This window comes from Triplophysa dalaica, chromosome 12, assembly GCF_015846415.1.
Source record: "Triplophysa dalaica isolate WHDGS20190420 chromosome 12, ASM1584641v1, whole genome shotgun sequence".
In the NCBI taxonomy this organism is placed as follows: domain Eukaryota; kingdom Metazoa; phylum Chordata; class Actinopteri; order Cypriniformes; family Nemacheilidae; genus Triplophysa; species Triplophysa dalaica.
The window spans coordinates 19832899-19852726 of NC_079553.1; the positions used below are offsets into that span (position 1 = coordinate 19832899).

Sequence of the window (19828 nt, forward strand, 5' to 3'; positions counted from 1 at the left end):
TCTCCATACTGGCTGCCTGACTGGAGCCGAGCTTTGTGGACGACCTGCAGAACAAACACAAACCAGAATTTTGGTGAGGAATGTGTAACTCGCTTCAGATAAAGGTGTCTGTCTGATGCACAGGTGAAATACAATTTAAATGTTCTTAACAGCATATTGTTTTTCTTTGCCCTAAGGTCTCCTGATCCTTTTTCTAAGTCGAGTCTCCTTATTTATTTACTGGAGAAGGCTGTAAATCTTATAGTTTTAGAAGTGATTTAAGGAATTTCTCAAGAACTGAAATATGTTGAGTAAAACCATAACCAAATTATATGTTTTGCATCAACATTTATTTTATAGCTTTGTTCTCCTACTTTAGCATTTGTGTCTCAATTTTTGGAGAGACATCTAAGACAAAATTGATGAAACCTTGATGAAACCTCGTCGCATGCAACCTGTATTGCCTCCACTCAAACATATCATGTGTGTTATCTTCAGGTCTTCTTTTTTTCTCAATCCGATGTATTACGTGTGCATATGCAATACTACATGTAGCCAACGATGCATTTTCTTCAAAAACATCATGTATTGCCATAGCAACACAATTAAAGGCTCCTGTTGTTCAAGATTCATACAGTTCAGCGTGCGTATGCGCGCAAGCAGTTACATGTTCATGCAAAAAAATGCGCAACAATGACAGTTTTCGGAAAGCATGACCTACCTCTGCGAAGACGACGGCGAACCTTTAAAGCAGTTGAAGCTGAATGTCGCAATAATCTTCCAACACATGTTCATTCCTCTCATGGTAAAGAATTTGGGTGTTGTGACATCTGGAAAGCCCGTTCATAATTCGTAGACATGTTTACGCGCGCGATCGGACACATAGGCTCCGCTATTTAATGCGAGGCGCAGTCCATTACAACGCACTTCACGATTAATCGTCTCGAGGTGGGAAGGAGGATTATAAATATAAATCAACAGTATGCGATTGCTCTCGATGGTCTTCGAGTAAGGGGCCGATAGAAACCGTGACCGAGAAAAAAAAGACGGAGAAAATCTGCCCATCACCCATCAAGCAAGCTATACGGGTATAAATTTCTATAGGCTTCTCAGCTCTAGAAAGTTTCAACCCAAACAAATGCGTGAGCTGTGTGTGTCTCTCTGTCTGTGTTTAGCTGACAGATCCTGTCTATTTCAGGTTCGTTTCTCATGCAACGTCATTCTGACATATGTATGTGCACATATTTGTGGTGCACGCTTTTCATCATCAGCCATAATGCTGTTGACGTTGAGATTTATTCAATATCTTTAATAACGTCATTGTACACTATAGATTCAATAAGATAAATATCTGTCAAGAAAACGTCTCATTTATTTTAATGTATATATTTATTGTCACAGTTATGCACACCCCTCCCTATAATAATAATGAGTCCCTGTCTTTTACTTCATTATTTATACTACTATGTATTGGTTTTGCAACGGAGGGCATGAAAATATAAAAACCCAAGTGACTTACACTCCGACTATTCTAGATAGCTTACTACTGTTTTCTGAATGCAAACATTCAAAATTCAAAATAAAAAAATAAAATTATACAAAATATCTTATCATCATTTATTTGCCCTCATTTCTCTATATGACTTTTCCCTCTATGAAACACAAAAGAAGATATTTTGAGAAATGTAAGGTTTTGTGTCCTTACAATAAAAGTAAGTGGGTTTCAGTGTGGTTTGGTTATCAACATTCTTCAAAGTACCTTTTTAGCGTTCTGGAAAAACACACTAACCCTCTCTCTTTCTCTCAACAGTTATTCTTCTAATTTTGTTAAAACTTATAACTTGGTATTAGCACCCATTGTACTTTTGCTCCTGTATGACATATCACTTTATTGCTCCCTGAACTCACTGTGAGTTGCATTGGATAAAAGTGTCTGCTAAATGAATTAATGTACATGTAAAGAAAACGTCGTACAGTTTTGGAATAACATGAGAGTGAGTAAACGCTCTTAAAGAGCTCTGAATGTGCAGGTCAAAAATCTATTCAATTTAATTCACCATACAACCTCAAATTCGACTCACACCTCCAGGGTTGGGGGTTCGATTCCCGCTTCAGACTTGTGTGTGTGGAGTTTGCATGTTCTCCCCGTGCCTCGGGGGTTTCCTCCGGGTACTCCGGTTTCCTCCCCTGGTCCAAAGACATGCATGGTAGGTTGATTGGGATCTCAAAATTGTCCGTAGGGTGTGTGTGAGTGAGTGAGTGAGTGAGTGAATGAGTGAGTGTGTGTGCCCTGCAATGGGTTGGCACTCCATCCAGGGTGTATCCTGCCTTGATGCCCGATGACTCCTGAGATAGGCACAGGCTCCCCGTGACCCGAGGTAGTTCGGATAAGCGGTAGAAAATGAAATGGAATGGAATACAACCTAAAATTGTCAAATATTCAACACAATCTTGCAAAGCAACACCAAAAAATGTTATTTCACAGCTTAAAAAAAATCAAGGGACATATAGTTCTTGGATCTAGTTTTCTTGGTAGTTCTTCGAACTAAATATATAATTTAGATAAGAATGATTATGTATATAATAAAGGTTAATTGGTTTTTCTTAAAAGGCGCTACATTAATTGTATGAATTTCTGGGATAAAGGTGTCTGTCTAATGAATAAATATACTTTAAATGTTCTAGACAACAAATAGTTTTTCTTCCCCCTAATCTAGACTCCTGATTTATTTACTCTAAAGTTACTATGCCACAGTTTCCATTTTCCAAAAATCCATTTTCATTTCTTGTTGAGACTGCTGTTTTGCAGATCTTAAGGCACCAAGAAAAACAGCAGTCTGCAGGGTTCAGCTAACAATAGTAAGTACATCTATCATTAGAACGGTGGCACAAACGAGACCCAGAGCACAAATTAACATGTCGAGTCAGAGAACTATCTGCTGGAGCTGGAACAGGGCTGTATCTTCATAAGGCACAGAGGTATAATTTAACAGTAATGTAGTAATCCATTGTTGTGACATTGTTTCTAGGATTAAAAATGTCTTGCTCTTCTATTCTCTTGCTCTTACTGTAACCTGGTGATTGTTCCATTTCAACGTTCCAAATAGGTGGAATCGTGAGAGACAAAATTTAGTCGATTAAATTGTGTTGTAAATGTTTTTAAGATACTAAACATGCTGTGCATATTGCTAAAGTAAACATAAACTATTGTTCGCAACACACTTTATTTTTGAAACCTGACATATTTTTAAGTGATGCAAGATATGTGTAACAAGAAAAAAAACATCTGCATGTTATTAATCAGCAATTGTTGGCAAATGGTTGGAGGACAGTGGTTACAACGTGTAAAGAACCTGCATAAGTAAGCCATTCGTAATTTTTTTGTTACCTCACTAGATGGAAGGTTAAGAGCTGCCATGGATACAAATATTCCACACTTTGTCTTTAATAATCAAATATTTGACCTATTAAATTGTATTTAAATTACATAATTATTTAATATATTTGACACATTTTTGTTATTCCGCTGTAGTCTACATTATTCATTTTTAAATAAATACAGCCTTAAGAATTTTTCTAACTATACTTGACAGATGTTTACGCTCCAATTACAAGCAATAGACTGCATATATAATATTTGTCAATATTTGGCTCTGTTAAATCACATTTATCAAAATAGGGTGCAATTCGTTTTTTTTTTGTCAAAGAGGTGAATGGTTGTTTATATTGAATAAATATAAATGTCTGAGTTGCATTAGTTTTTAGTGAACAATGAAAGTAGGTCCCACAGATCCAAACACCACATGAGGGGGTGGAAATAAGAGAGCCTACATTTCGTGTACCAAAATATTGTCCTTTTTTGTCCAACAAGGTGTTTGTTGATTAACACATTTGATGTATTTGTTTTAGATCATAGTAATGAGGCCAAATAAAGTAGACCCTAGACCAGGTAAAGTCTAATTTCAACAAAATCTGTGGCATTGGTAGGATAAGTGTTAAGGTGTATTAGCTTCAGGAGAAATGGTCTAAAGCAGTTTCTGCTGTTGTGGTGACTTGCAGCCTTATTTGAAAACCAGTCACATAGCCAAACTGCCTGTTGCTAAGCACTGCATTAGCCCATTATGTCTAATATTGTTGCCTCTGTCACAGATTTTGCAATGCAGCTTCATAAAGGATACCTGCCAATTCTAACTAACTCTTAAGCAAATAGCCGTAAATGATGCTGAACCAGTTTTTCTATTACTGTTTTGCAGATCTCATGTTCCATGTCTAAAGGCAGATGGTGTCATGATTCATGATGTGTGCTGCAAACAACAGCTTTTATTAATGATGAAGCTCTGCGCCTGATGCAACCAAAAACACATTATAATTTTAATTAGCGTATTAGAGAACTGTTGATAAATCCTAGCTGCCATAAAGAATCAAAGAAAATGTCTTCCTATATTAAAATGTAGTCTTTAGTCTCAGCATCTTAAACAATGCATAGGCTATTTAAAATGTTTCCATAAAATCGAACTCGTTGCATAAAATGAAGAGAAGATGAATTTTGATTTCACAACAAATCCTAAACAGGTGGATAACAACATTAATGCTGATGGACTTATTACGTTTTCTATAGTCTGTGCAGATGTTCTTTTTGAAGATTTGGAAAGAAATGAAATGTATTTTTTAATATTGTATAGAACTGCTGGCAGCAGAGAGTAGAGTTACCATGGCAACCTAAATTTGTAGGCTACCTAACTGAAGGGGACAGCAAGTCTCTAGTCAGCTACAGATCGAAAACAACATTATTTATTGTTTCTACTATTATGTTTAACTAAATATTTACCCCTTTTAACATATATATCTGATTTCATCTAAAAAGTTGGCTAGTATTATACTTTTTTTTAATGGAAGTGTGGCCGATTATCAAGAATAAAGTATCGGCCGATTTTTTTTCATCATACGATTGTTGCTTCGAATTAAATAGTTTATTTGGGCTTTGCAGTTTGACATAATACCAAAATAACGATTTTGGGGTAAGAGTCATGAGTGATGTTATATTTGACAGTACACGCATGTCAAACTCCCCCCATTATAGATTATTGCGCGCGCGTTGAGGCGGGACTTTCTTCAGATGCAAATCAACAGCTTTAAATGAGCGGCTGCAATGCAGACGTTCTCTAATCAGACCCCCGAATGACGAATGAATATTAAACACATAACGTGGCGTTCGCCCCACTGATTGACTGAAAGACCTTAGTAGGCGGGCGCTAGTCAGCTGGTCTATGTGCGGGTCTATGAACGAATGCTACTATTGCGACGGCTTGCTTTGTAAAAAAATTGATTACGTAAACGGACGCTCCAGTAAAGTAACCACGCAACGTCAGGGTGAGGGCATTAATATTCATCAGCAATGCATTCGCCATAGTAGGAAGTTAATGTCGCCTGTGGTTGTAGGGTTGCACCCCCGTACACGTCACGCGCTCCTGCGTTAGGGTGAAGATACATGTCACACAGCTCTCCTCATCATCACGACCAATATTCATCGAATCTTGTATAGAATTATTTCTGACAGCACTTGGAATATCATTAGAGCTACATCGCACTGGTAAGTGATTTTTTTCAAACCCTACATATATTTTTTGCTTGTGATTTTCTCTATAAATGGATTTAAATACATTTTCTTGTTTTATAGTAAACACACGAAGCCTGTAATGATACATACATACGAGTTCAATGTTATCTGATGCTGTTATTTTCTCAAATATGTATTTCATGAATGAGATTCGTTCAATTGGAAAATGGTGTGAGAGCATCGTTGTTCCATGCAAACATAATATTCATCGAAATTCAAATAGGCACGTGTTCCTGCGTAAAGAATAGAGAGTGGGAATTTTAATGCGGTCTTTTATCATTTTACACTACTCATGCATCAATACATACATATTTATTGTTTTTAAAGCAGATTTTTCAGCTGCGCATTATCAAAATGGTTTATTATTTCTCATGTTTATATTAGTGTTTTTATAATAGTTTTTTTTGGCACGGGCTAAAATCAAGATTAAAAGTGCAATTGATCCATAGGGACATAAACGCATATTAAGCCTCGCCCCTTCACCCAATATTGGTTTCCATTTTCCTTTGCCTATGGATTTCCATCTGCACTCGGGGTTTTGTCTCATTTGACTGATCAAGAAAGAAAAATTGATGATATGTTTATAGTGCGTGGTATCTTGAAGAATCAAAATGACCTTGCAGCAGTCGTGTAAAAAACCTGCTATGTGTATCGTGTGCGCGCGCGCGCGTGTGTGTATGAGACTACACGATGGTTTGGCCCATTGCTGATTTGATTCATTCTTGTCACGACAGGTTGTGTCGTTTGCTTTGAATGCTAAGATTGATTGAATTTGCAGTAATGATGTATATAGGCCACCTGCATGTGTACAGTACATATCAGTTCTCCTCTCTTAAGGAAATGTTAGGCTACATTTTAAATGGCAGAGCATCCCTGTTGAATGCACGCAATGACTATTTTAAGTACTGATAGTGTAAGCAGAGTATTGTGTTGATCGTATGCATCATATATGGAGAGCTTGACATGCAACAGGATTGACATTTAGAGATCTTTATATTTGCTATTGATAATAGTAACACAGTCCATCAAGGGTGCACCAAGGTCTTATTCTGATGACCTAATCCCTTTGAACTGTGAGAGCATTGTTGGGATCAAAGGGTGTAGGGATCCCAAAATCTGTTCCTTGGAAGGTGCTTCTGCGTCATCTTCCCGTGCCCATTAAAGAGCCACCGTTGTTGCACAAAGAATTGGGGCAAAGAATCGTGGGTATGAAGTGTCCATCAATTGTTCCCTTTGAAATCCTTCAACATGATGTGGCCAGTTTTGAACACTTCTGTTTGGAAAGACCCTTCAATGTTGTGTTCATGGCTGATCTCCTCTGAATTTACATGCCCAAGTATCTGAGTGCGCAGAGCATATCATTTTGGTGTGCCCTTTATGACAGTGCCTATATGCATTGCATGTGGTGGATAACGTTTATTTGTACAACATTTATTCATTATTACCCACCCACGCATCCTTTGCTATGTTGGTATTGCCCGTACAGTCCAGATGGTAGGCTCGTAAAAAGTAAGGTGGCTACACAATGCCGTAGAAAAACCTTTTTTGTCTAAATGGTTCTTTGTGCTGAGAAAGGGTTCTTCAGATTATAAAAAGGTAATGAAGAGATGGTTCTTTAAAGGGATAGTTCACCCAAAAATGAAAATTCGGTCATCATTTACTCACCCTCATGTAATTTTTTACCTCTTGTATAAATTACTTTGTTCCGATGAACACAAAGAAAGATATTTGGAAGAATGTAAGTCATTTTCAGTTTCGGTACATCATTAACTATCATAGTAGGAAGAATAACATGGTAATCTAAGGTGCCCCAGAACTATTTGTTTTTTCTAAAGTCTTCAAAATGTGTTCAACGGAACAAAAAATACAATATTTGTTTTCCTACTATGCTAGTGGATGATGTCCCTGAACTGAAAATTGCTAGCATTCTTCCAAATATCTTTCTCTGTGTTCAGTGGAACAAAGGAATGTATACAAGTTTGAAACAACCTGAGGGTGAGTAAATGATGACAGATTTTTCATTTTCGGATGAACTATCCCATTAAAGAACCTTTGTGGAACCAAAATTTTTTTTCTATGTGGCATCGCTGTGAAGAATCTTTCAAGTCCCCTCTATTCTTAAGAGTGCAGAGTAAAGCAATCAATAAAATACTATATTCAAAATAATTACAAATCATAATGAGCATAACTCTAGATCTTTATATTGGAAGTATTAATGTGCGCTATACCCAAATCTTAAATTGCATAATCTATTAAACTCGTGTGTTTTCCGGAAACACAAAACATCACTTAAACACTTAAAATGATATGTACAGTTAGTACAAAGGTTGTTTGGCATGCTTTATGTCTTTATGTCTAATCGATTATCCACTGGTATGAGATATCCTTGCAAAGTCTTTAGTTCCAAAGGCCGTATATTTGATCTAACATGGTGCAAGTAGCCAAAAGCAACACAATGATTTCAATGAAGGTGTTTGTCTTAATGTGAATCGATTTGCAGGTTCTGTTGTATTTAAGAAGACCTGTGGTGACTCCGTAAGTGGCCAACTGCTCTGGATTGCAGTAGTTTTTCAATCATGGTGCGCTGCAGTGAGCTTTCCGTGTAACCTTGAGAGGAATTCTCTCAGGAGTGATGTGGCAAAGCAGGAAAAGGGAGCACAGCTTCACAAGAGTGCCTTCAACGGCAGGAGCGTTAATCTCTGATCTCTGCTGGTGCCAATGTTTTATCACACTGGGCCATCATTCAGAAGGCTTTCAGGAATGTGGGTTACCCTGTGTTTGGTGGCTCACTACATAAATAGGAAGCTTGCATTTGAACAGAAATCTGTACATTACCATGTATTTACATATAGATGGTGCAGTATTATCAGGCTGTAGAGTGAATCGTGATCTCTCACCCAATGATTTCTGTTTCAGCTTCACTGTACGCACCACATCCACCATGATGGTTTCTATTTAAACCTGTTGAATGCTATGTATCTCTGTGTGTATTTAAGATGAGAAGATAATGCTGTTCTAGATCTAAATACAATTTTAATATCTCCTTTTAAATACATTCATCTAATACACAGCTTTGCTGTTGTTAATGAAACAGATTGACGTGATATCCATTGTAGTTGTTTTCAGTTCACGCTGGATTATTTTGGGCTAAAATGGAGGCAGGGCAGAGAGGATGCTGGGTGGTGCTGATGTAGCAGAGGCAGGAGTGATTGTGGCCATGGTGACAGCGCATGTTGAGAGATTTGTTCCAGGGCTAATATGACTCACAATGCCTCTGCCCTTTCCAGAAAGACCGCTGTCTCCTAACCATTCACTAACCACTGTAGCTCCGTCTGCTAACTAGCTTCTCCTCTACTTTAAAAGAGCCGTTCCAATCCATTTACTCGAGGCTGCTGCTGTCACTCTCACTGTCTGAAATACAGCAGATGCATTGAGCTTTGTTAGCAAGGCTTTGTTTTCCCAAGCGTATGTCAAATAGAGTTAAGAAGTACATCACACAACCGAAATGCCTGTTCAGATTACTTGTATTAATGTTAAAGTACAAATCATTTTGATTTGTAGTGATTTTGTAAGTTAAAGCAGGACAACCATGAGTACAAATATGTTCTGATTTATTAATTCAGTGCAGTATATTCTGTGTTGTTTGTATTATGGTAATGTAGATTTATGGTTATATATTCCTTGAATGCTTATGTAATTCAATAGTTACTTTTATTTGGGGAAAGAAACCACTGAGACATTTCTCTAAATATCTTCTTTTGAGAAATGTCTAAGTGTTTTTTTACCGCTATGCAATGGAAGCCAATATGGTCAAGTGTTGTTTGGCAACCGGAATAGTTTAAAATATCTTATTTTGTGTTCTGCAGAGGAAAAAAGCCAAGAAAGGTGTCTTAACACTGTACATATCGTGGCTGCATGGTAAATTATTAGTGTTTATGTTCATAATGAGGATTTAATACTCAGATAAGACAAGCGAGTGAGCTTGTATTGTTCCTGAAGGGCCCATTGTTTAAACCGAAATAACATTTGATTATTCCGAAGTGAATAATTTATAAGCAATTTAGGTTGTTATTTTAGGGTTATGAGGCAGAGTAATTCACAGACATAAATACAGCTTAATAATAATGTCAGCACTATAAGAGTTCTACTAGAATTATATACTTTTCGAGTACTATTGAATTATATATCTCTTGGCTTGGCTTGCATCGCTGTCATTAGTCATAACAGACCCCTCTGCTTTTACACCACATGCAATATCTCTGAAGGTCATTTTTGCTGTGCAGGTCTTCTATATTGATGCCAACCTGGCATTGCACTGGAATTCCCTGCTAAAGAACCGGTTAGGCTACATAATGTATGTAAAATGCCCTCTAGAACTGTTAGACATGTATGTCTATGTATTTGTTTTATTAGTTTAGGCTTAAAATTGATTTTGTTTTTAATCAGAAGAACCATCAAACAACCTTTACTGCTTTATGCGAGAAGTGAAATGCGATATAATTCTGTTTAAAATAATCCCAATAGTGTTTTCCATGGTGTTTTATACACAATAAAAGCATTAAAGAATTATAATGGATCAATTTTAATTCTAAACTTTAATTCACACAGTGATCTACAGACATATTTATTACATATGTTTTTATATGTGCATTTTGAGAGAAGCAAAAAACACAAACGGGCATAATTTCACAATCTCAAGGAGACTCATAGGTCAACAATTGTTCCTGTAGCTCAATTGGTAGCGTTGTGCCGATAATAGAAAGGTTGTTGGGTTGAATCCCAGGAAACACATACTGATTTGTTTAAATGTATATCTTGAATGCACTGTAAATCGCTTTGGATAAGTGTCTGACAAAATGTAAATAAATGTGCAGCAATGTGCAAAATCTGTTTAAAACTATGTAGATATTTTTTCTTTATAGATGATAAAATATATATTTATATATAAGATATTAAGCATGCAAAATAACTTCACAATCATCAGTACAGCTCTCATTTTCTGATTTGAATTGTTTGTATAACCCAAAACTATTTAGAATACAGTTTTTGATGATTTATTACGGTTTGATTTAAAGATAAAAAATCTGTAATGTTTGCTTAAAGGAGGAAATTAGTGCAAGGATTTTATGCACAGTTAACCATGTTCATTTTAGGACAACCTGCTGTTGAAGTTATTTGATGTGATCTGACCCAGCAAACCATCACAGCTCTGATCCTAAACATCTGTTTTATGGATTATCAATAAGATTAGGCAGTTTATAGAATTACTGTAACATGATATCAGATAACCAGAGAGCAAACTGGTGACTTTTATAATCCCTAGTGTTTCCCTGGACGAAGAGATTAACTATGTCTGGACATCGTAATCTGGCTCATCTGAAATTTGTAAACACTGCTACCGTAATATTCCTGGCGATTAATTCCTCATACCTGTTACAGAGTATGTTTTGAACTTGTAACATCAAAAAATGAATAGGATTTTGTTGTAAATGAGGAAGGTTAAGATTCTTTCAATAAGTATGGTCTGGTCAATATCAGGCTCAAGAATAGTAAATACATTGATGATTTGCTCAAAGAGATATACTATTAACTGCTCAGTGAAGGATTGAGAGGATTTTATTAATTCATATTTTGTGGCACCAAATGCTGTCGCCCTTTGGAGGATGATGTACTGGGTTTTGTTTTAGTCTAAAGGATTTTACAACGGACTAACAGGTTGAAATGTTATATTAAAGAAACAAGAAAATGTACTGTATAAAACATATTAACCATTAAAATATAATGTGGCTTGAATACATGAAAAACTGTAATGTTTAGAAAGTGAAGGTGTTTGCCATCTGGTTTGATTCTAGATTAGAACTCTGAAGGGAATGTTTTGTTATATTCCACAATGACACTGTTTTCCCATTTTACCATGTTTTAAATGTACCACAACACGTAATAGGCCTATAATCTCATATTGCTATAATGACAGTGTATCGGAGAGTAAATGTGACAGCTCTGGACTGCTGGTTTTTGTTCTATATTGCTGCCATATGTTCCTAATTGAACTGCAAGTGTTCCACCAATAGAAAGGTTGCCGTTCCCAGCAGAACCATCTCACGCTCATCACTGCTCCTACACAAACTATTACCGCCCTGTCTGCAGACCTGAATAGAGATAAGATGTATTTTGGAAGTGCAGGGGAAATGGTTACCATGGCACCCCACGGCAACAGAGCTGCTGTCTATACAGGTTATTTACAGATATAAGGGCTTTACAGTGAATGTCATTGAGGGCTTTTAAAAAATAGTTCAGTCAAAAATGACAACTTACTTGCACATCATTACAAACCTGTTTTTGTCTTCTGTGATGCACAAAATGGTTTAGTACTTTTTTTAGTAGACAGTACACTCTTTATATTAAAGGTGCTTTACAATGCCATAGTATAACCTATTTGGTCTAAATGGTTCCATAAAGAACATCTAACATTCAAAGAACCTTTCTGTTTCACAAAAGGTTCTTTCTGGCGAAAAGAGAAAGAGAGGGTTCTTTAAAGAACCTTTGACTGAATGGTTCTTTGGGGAACCAACAAGGGTTCTATGGCATCGCTGTGAAATCCTTTAGGCAGCTTTATCTGAAGAGTGTAATGCTCTTCGATGAAGGTGCAACCAATGGTTCTTCACATCGATGCCATAGAACCCTTGTTGGTTCCACAAAGAACCATTCAGTCAAAGGTTCTTTAAAGAACCATCTATATCTTACCTTTTTTAATCTGAAGAACCTTTTTTTGCCACAAAGAACCTTTAAGGAAACCCTGTGGAGCCATATAGCTTAACATGCTTCTGCGATATGATTTGTAAAGCACCTATATTTTTAAATAGGTTATAAATGGACAAAAAACTTTTTTTTGTTATGTATTTCAGATCTTTTCCTCCGCTGTAAAATATCACATCGGTTTAGAGTATAAAAGTAAATTACAACATAAATTTAAGTCTAATCCTCACACAAAGCTATCCTGAGGCTTCAGAAGACTTGATTTATCACACACCAAATCTTGTTTTTTTTCTTGTGGTTTTTAGAGCTTGGCAGCCAAGGTCACCATCCAATTCCATTGTAAGAAATAGAGCTGAGATATTCTGCTCTCAGGATAATACGAAAATGGGCCCGGTTTTAAAGGGGTCACACGCCGCGAATATGTATTTTTCTGTGTCTTTGGTGTGTATAAGTTGCCCATGCATGTAATAGACACGAAAAATTTCAAAAATAAAGTGTCGGAACACAAGATGCATTCTATCTTAAAGGCAAGGCTCACCCAGACCTGCCTGAAACGCCTCGTGCAATCACACCACCACAAATCTATGTCTGTTTGTGGTATAATTTGACTAAGACCACCCAAATATATATGCAATTAGGGTGGGCTTACCTGTCAGTACAATTGCTTTGGAACCTGATGTTCCAAATATGGTAAGAGGCGTTACATTTCTGTCATACGCTTGCAGTATTTGACCAATCACTAGGCACTGGTTAACTGGCCAATCATAGCACATCTCGCTTTTCAGAGCAATGAGCTTTCTCTTTGTAAAAAGGCGTTTCTGAGAGGGGGGCAAAGAGGAGATACAAACATGCATGGTAAAGGTATCCTTTTTTTAACCTTAAGCCCAATTTTTTTATATTGTTTAAGGCAGGAAATTTACAAAATATCTTCATGGAACATGATATTTACTTGATATCCTAATGATTTTTGGACTTAAAAGAAAATCGATAATTTTGACCCATACAATGTATTTTTGTCTTTTACTAAAAATGTTCCCGTGCCACTTAAGACTGGTTTTGTGATCCAGGGTCACATCTGCGTTCAAGCCATGTCATATGACCCGATGAAGGCACAGATTTCAGTACAACTGAAGTCATTTCAGTGTAGTAAGTGAAAGGAGTCCTGTGCTTTTGCAAAAGTTAGCTTGGCCACAATGTTAAAGGAGGCGTAACACACAGGGTTTCTGCCAATCTTATATTAATCTTGAGTACCTTTAGAGTAGTATGGCATACTTCGTATCTTCGAAGAATATTTAGTTTGATCACATTTATAAAAGATAGATACAGCTTTACGATTGTTTCCGAAAACATACTGCGCGTGCGGGGGGGAGGGGTAGGCTGAACAAAAGCACATTGTCAACAAAACACAGACCTCAGTTCATGTCCGGCATCTTTTAGCGCTGGGACGGCTCCACATACCAGTTTCAAACGATCTCCAAATCCAGTGTTATATCCACAGTTTATATAACATTAATCATCCAAATGCAGTGAACAACAAACACCTGAACTTCGCGAACATATGCTCTCCTTCCTGCACAAAAGTGAAAGTGACGTCTGCGCATGCTCCATCTCCTGCTCTCCATGCTGCCACGTGCGTGTGACTAAGGGACTAAGAAAAGTTGTTACAAAACAGTTTTATATGTTGAAAAAACTTTCCGGAACCTCTACGATCGCTGGAGGAGTGTATCGAGCACAGAAATACTACGTAATAAGCCCAACTCGTTTTTTGACAATTGACAATGTTAAGCATGAGAAGACAGCACGTTTAACATTGTAAAGAAGTCAGAATCCATGACACATCGTTGCACGGCCGCTTTAATGATTCACTGTTCATGTTGTGTCAACACATTAGTGATTAAATACTCATGTATGGATCATTCAATGCTAATCTGCCCAAAGATCAAACACAAATAGAAATGTCTGTCTGTCTGTCAGTATGCCCGGTGTCAGATGGTAGGGTAGGCATACTTACTGTAATATTTTCTCCCTGGATCTGTGAAAGATTTGTCTACATGCCGAGAAATCATACAACCGCAGATGACAGCATAAGGCAGCCAAGTGAGCAATTTTTCCATTGCACCAGTCACAACGGCCCCAGATTTTCATAGTTTTACAATCTTCACAAGTGCTCTTTTGCAATGTATATGTATATCAGTGCCGCAGTTAATGTATCAGACCGTAGTTGGTCCCAGGCTAATGCAGAGGTGTTGAGCACTGCTGACATATCAGAGATTGCCTTTTTGTCAGTCGCTGAGAGGCGAATCTCTGACCATCTTGTTATCTTCAGAGACACAGGTTAATGTGGGCGCTGAGAGGCAGCTGCATGGCTGATGAGTTTCATTCAGAGAGGAATCCTCAACATGGCTTGTTTACACTTTAATGTAGTTTATAATATTTTCCTTTTTCTCTAATCTCCCCCACACCCCCAAAACATCCAGTCCCATTTTTGCAGTGTTTTAGAGCATCTAAGTACCCCTGAGATACTATTCATGTGACTCAATTATGTGTATTAGATTATTAATGCAATAACTGGATTCAGACTAATTTCAACAGATTGTTGAAGGCAACGCAAAGTAATGGTTTTATGAATTTCTCCTGGGAACGCTTTAATTGCCCTTTTCAGAAATCCTTTTCAATTGGTTTCTTAACAAGTTGTTCCTCTGGAATGTTAGCTGAGAAAACAAACAAGGTCAGAAGACTACGGAAACCTCCCACAAACCGTTTTCTTATTCAAAGAAAAAATTATATAAAAAATTGCTGACATTTGTGACTTTATATTTGTGAAAGCAGATTATACACATCAACTATCTTGAAGGTTCATTTCAAACATAGACTGTCTAGAAAACGTACCATTTTGTGGAACAACCTGTGTGTTTGTTTTTTACTTATAATTGGTAAAAGTACTTTAGACTAGAATAAGTCTACAAGATTGGTTATAGTACAATATACTGTAGCATATATTGTAAAATAGCCAACCTTGTATATCTAATTTATGTGTATCTAGAGATACAACATTAATAGAGACTATATATAAAATGTTTAAGATATTTTTCATTTTAAATTGTTTTTTATTTGATAAAAGTGTGCTTGGATTAAGGGTAAAATAAATAAATGCGATATTGTATTGCACAGTATATGCTACCATAGTGTACATTGTGTGACTAATCTATGCCTAAATCTAGAGAGACAACAGAATATGGAGAATATAAATTTATTAAGACCATATAGAAAATGCTCGCGGTAAAACAATCATTTATTAAAATTACATGGATTATGTATTAAACTTTTTATTGTTTAAATACACTTTAAAAATTATTTTTTGTATGTATTTTAATTTTAATTTATTTTTTTATTTAAACATTTATTTATTTACTTTTAAATGTATTTCCAGTTTTATTTCGTTTTAATATTATTCTTTGATTTTTAATGCATAGAAAAATTGTAATCCAAAGACAATTTATTTTGCGGAAACGTTCGATCTAGACATGATTAGATGGTTTTGTAAGATTCCCATATGTTGTTTCATCATCACACAGAGTAAAAGGCCATTTGGTACATGTGTAAATTCATGTGTAGATATTGAGTGTAAGGCATGTTGCTCGGTGGCATCGTGTTTAACGGCACTGTTTCTTTTATATTTTCAGACTGCTGTGTAGAGCACTGAGCTCTTATAAGTGCATCGGCTGCTCTCCAAGGTCCTGAACTTCCTCTAACCCAGCTTCACTCAACTACATGCGAACAACCAGCTCCTGACACCCGGTTACAGCTCTCTATACATCAACGCACAGCATTCAATCATGGATGAGGGATACAGAGACCGCACCGCCTTCATTAAAGGCGCTAAGGACATTGCCAAAGAAGTCAAAAGGCACGCAGGTAAAAAAGTGGGTCGCCACGTGACAAAGTGGCCGACGAGTACACCAAGCGTTCTTATGCTCGCTTCGAAGAGGACGACGACGACGATGACTTCCCCGTTCAGGCCCAGGATGGCAGCTATTACCGTAGCAACAGCAGGGCCAATGACGACGAAGGTGCTCACAGCGACTCTACAGAAGGCCACGATGAAGATGATGAGATCTACGAGGGCGAGTACCAGGGCATCCCTAGAAACGACTCTGTGGAAAAGGGCGACAGAGATGTGGAAGGCATGGCACAGTCGCAGTTCCGGGACAAGTCGCAGTACGAGGGTGAAAGGAGGAAGGATCAAGAGGAGTTGGCCCAGCAGTACGAGACTATCCTTCAGGAGTGCGGTCATGGTCGTTTCCAGTGGACCCTCTACTTTGTGCTGGGTCTGGCGCTCATGGCCGATGGCGTGGAGATCTTCGTGGTGGGCTTTGTACTGCCCAGTGCTGAGAAAGACATGTGTTTGTCTGAGCCCAACAAAGGAATGCTGGGTAAGAAAAGAACAGCTCTTGGGCTTTCACATGTGTGTGGTTTGTGCTATATTGTTGTTTGCGCTAGATTTAATAGCTAAACTTTGCCAGTCTGTCATTCGGACCTGTATTAGTAATGTCACAAAATGTTTTAGAATAACTGAGATGCCCCTTTTCTCATGATGAAAGTTTAAGTAGAGATATATTAGTTTTCAAAGTTTAGGGTCACTTATTAAAAAATACTCATCAAAACTATCACTCTAAAAAATGCTGGGTTATTTTCAACGCAGTGTTGGGTCAAAAAGAGACTAACCTATGTTGGGTTATTTTAACCCATTGTTGGGTCAAATACAGTATAAATTGGGCATTTATTGGGTGTATTTTACCCTTTTTGACCCACCGCAGGCTTGAAAATAACCCACCATTTTTAGAGTACACACAAATTGAACTATAGGAATTATGTTGTGACCAAAAAAATCAAAATAAATCAAAATGTTTTATATTTTAGCACTTCATTTTAGCCACCCTTTGTCTAGAATTTTCTGAAATTCTTCTTGAGGTTTCACTATGAGATGCTTTCTAAACAGTGTTGAAGGAGCTTCCATCTATTCTGAAAGATTATTTCCTACTTTTTCTCCAAATTTTAATCCATGTCTTCCTTTTAATTTCTATTAATAAAAAAACGAATAATTGGCCCACAAAACTAATTTAAGCATGCTTAAATGTTTGTGTGTGTTTGTGTGAGTCTCAGTGAGTCTGTTGGTTTATATAGGTTTCTGTGAATTATATCCTTTCCTGTGAAAGGTTCACCTTTTGATCACCAGTATATTTCTCGAGGCCATTTTCGACTGTCATCTCCTGCCCAACACACCATCTGTCAGTCCATCCAACAAGGACACACAATTCCCTATCGTTCAAACCAAACCCCGCATTGACGCAGCTTGAGCTATAATTAGCCGACAATAGAATACTGAACAGTGTGTTTCATAGCTGATCCAAATGCCTGTGTTATATGTACAGGACATCAGTCAGATAGTGTAGATCAATATGTTTTTTTCCAATGAGGAATCCTTAAATGTTAATTTAATACCAGAATACCTTTATGCATGTAAAAATGTACTAATGCATTCATGCATATGTGGTTGCACCACGTGTGGCTGCTTTTAGACCCATGTGTGTTTTTTTCATTCCGTATCATACGTTGTCTTTGTAAGATGATACTTGATTTAGAATTTAGGCCAGCGTGGTCACGTCAGTCCTTTGATTCATTCTGCTTGGGTCTCAGCTCGCGTGTGCTGTCTGTGTGTGTATGTGATATGCCATTGGGGAGCAGGGCCCTTGGTCTCTCCCTTATTACAAAACAGGCCTGACTCACACACGAGACATCTCCACCGGGTCCTAGTGCCTTAAGTGCTCCAGTCTCTGTCACATAAAACGCTCCAATCAAATTCGGCAGCGTGGATGTGTGGGATGAGATGGCCTGCGGAGGTCTTTTCTGCTCACTGCACCCAGCAGTCAACCTGCATGTTTCTCTGCCGACGGTGGGTCCAAATGCGATGAATGAGGCGACAGAGAGGAAACGCTGTTAGTGCTTAAAGAAAAAGAATCAAAGGGAAGCACTTATGACGGCACCAAAAGAAATGATATAATTCTGTTTTATTCAATCCTGGAAGATGTCATGGTTTGATAGATGTGCATTACAACCATATGAATTAGACATGAGATATAGATGGATATTAAGGTGTATGTATTTTCAAAAGGAGTTGGAATGATGGATGGAGGCTGGATAGATATACACATAGATCGAGCATCTCTTTGTCTGTGTTACCGTGAGAACACTCAAGGTGATGCTGACATCTTTGCAGCACGCCGGGTGCCAAGCGGCACATTAGTCTGTGAGAAAACCAGAATACACAGACTCTCCACATTCCGCTGCGCTCTCCTCACGCGTGACGCAGAGAGAGAACCCCAGTGCACTTGCTAAACGAAACTAGACTATAAATAATCTCTCAGCCCCTCCCCCGCTTTCTCTTTTCCACACTTTTTCAAGCCCGGAGCTCGTGTGCTTTTCTGTCACTGTGCTGGAGAATCACAGCCTCCTCTTTCAGCCTTCCCCCTCTGCTGATTCTATCTCTCAGGGTGAAGATGAGGAGGTCTGTGTCTCCAAGCCCCTCCCCTCTCCTGCATCTCTGACAAACCTAACCCTATCGTTGTGATGTAATGTATCTGTCTCCGCCCACTCAGCAAGCCCTATCTGGCTGGGTCATGCTATCTGTTCATAAATGGAGCATCTGTGGGGATAGCCTGCAGCACAGGCAGGCTCTTTTTGGAAAAGTGTTTATTAATTGGTCAGGTATTGTGTCAAATCACAGCCCAACATCGCACAGGTGTCCATCATCATCATCAGCGTTGTGCGGATCTTCCTAACAAATGGGCGCTCCATCACTGCCCTTGAAGGTCATAAGATGGTCTGGATGGGAAGAGAATTTTACATTGAGCTTGGCAGAGTTGCAAAGAAAGATACATTTCTCAATTTACCCATTCTCAAAAAGAAAGGTAATAAATGTTGACATTATAATAAGTTATTCCTTCATCAGGCTTTGTACGTTCAAATTCCCAAAGTTATGTTTTGGCGTTGCCTATTTCTTTTGCTCATTTCTTTGCATTGGAGTTTTTGGCCTCGGTCTGAAGGTTTCAAGAGGCTACTCCTGTTTAAGTTTTGTGTGTTGTAAGCTGAAGGACTCAGGATAGGAGAGGGTGAGAAAACTGGCCCCGCTGCTGCATTGCAGTAATGTCTATCTGTGTCTATCATCATGGCTGTCAGACCCATTGTTAGGACAAGGTGAGCTGACAGCTGAATACATCTGTATCTGAAAGAGTGTGAAAAACAGCTGAAGGGGGTTTGCTTGTTTTAGCTGGTTTAAGAGAAACAAGATGTCCAAACTGGTGTTAGGCTGGTCAACCAGACTGGGAGACCAGCTAAAACCAGCAAACCAACCTTTGGTCTCCCTCGAGCAATGTATGTGTTTTATAAATATGGACAGTATTTTGTGTTAGACCGAAG

The 19828-nt window shown here is 37.9% G+C and overlaps 1 protein-coding gene across 1 annotated transcript in view; it reads left to right on the forward strand.

Annotated features, from left to right (window-relative positions):
* The first annotated feature begins 5169 nt into the window (after positions 1-5169).
* Positions 5170-19828, forward strand: part of sv2a (synaptic vesicle glycoprotein 2A) — a 30054-nt gene continuing 15395 nt past the window's right edge. Inside the window, 3 exon segments of the mRNA XM_056762641.1 lie at positions 5170-5569; positions 16036-16288; positions 16291-16785. Of these exon segments, the coding sequence (XP_056618619.1) occupies positions 16189-16288; positions 16291-16785 (595 nt within the window). The 5' untranslated portion in view covers positions 5170-5569; positions 16036-16188.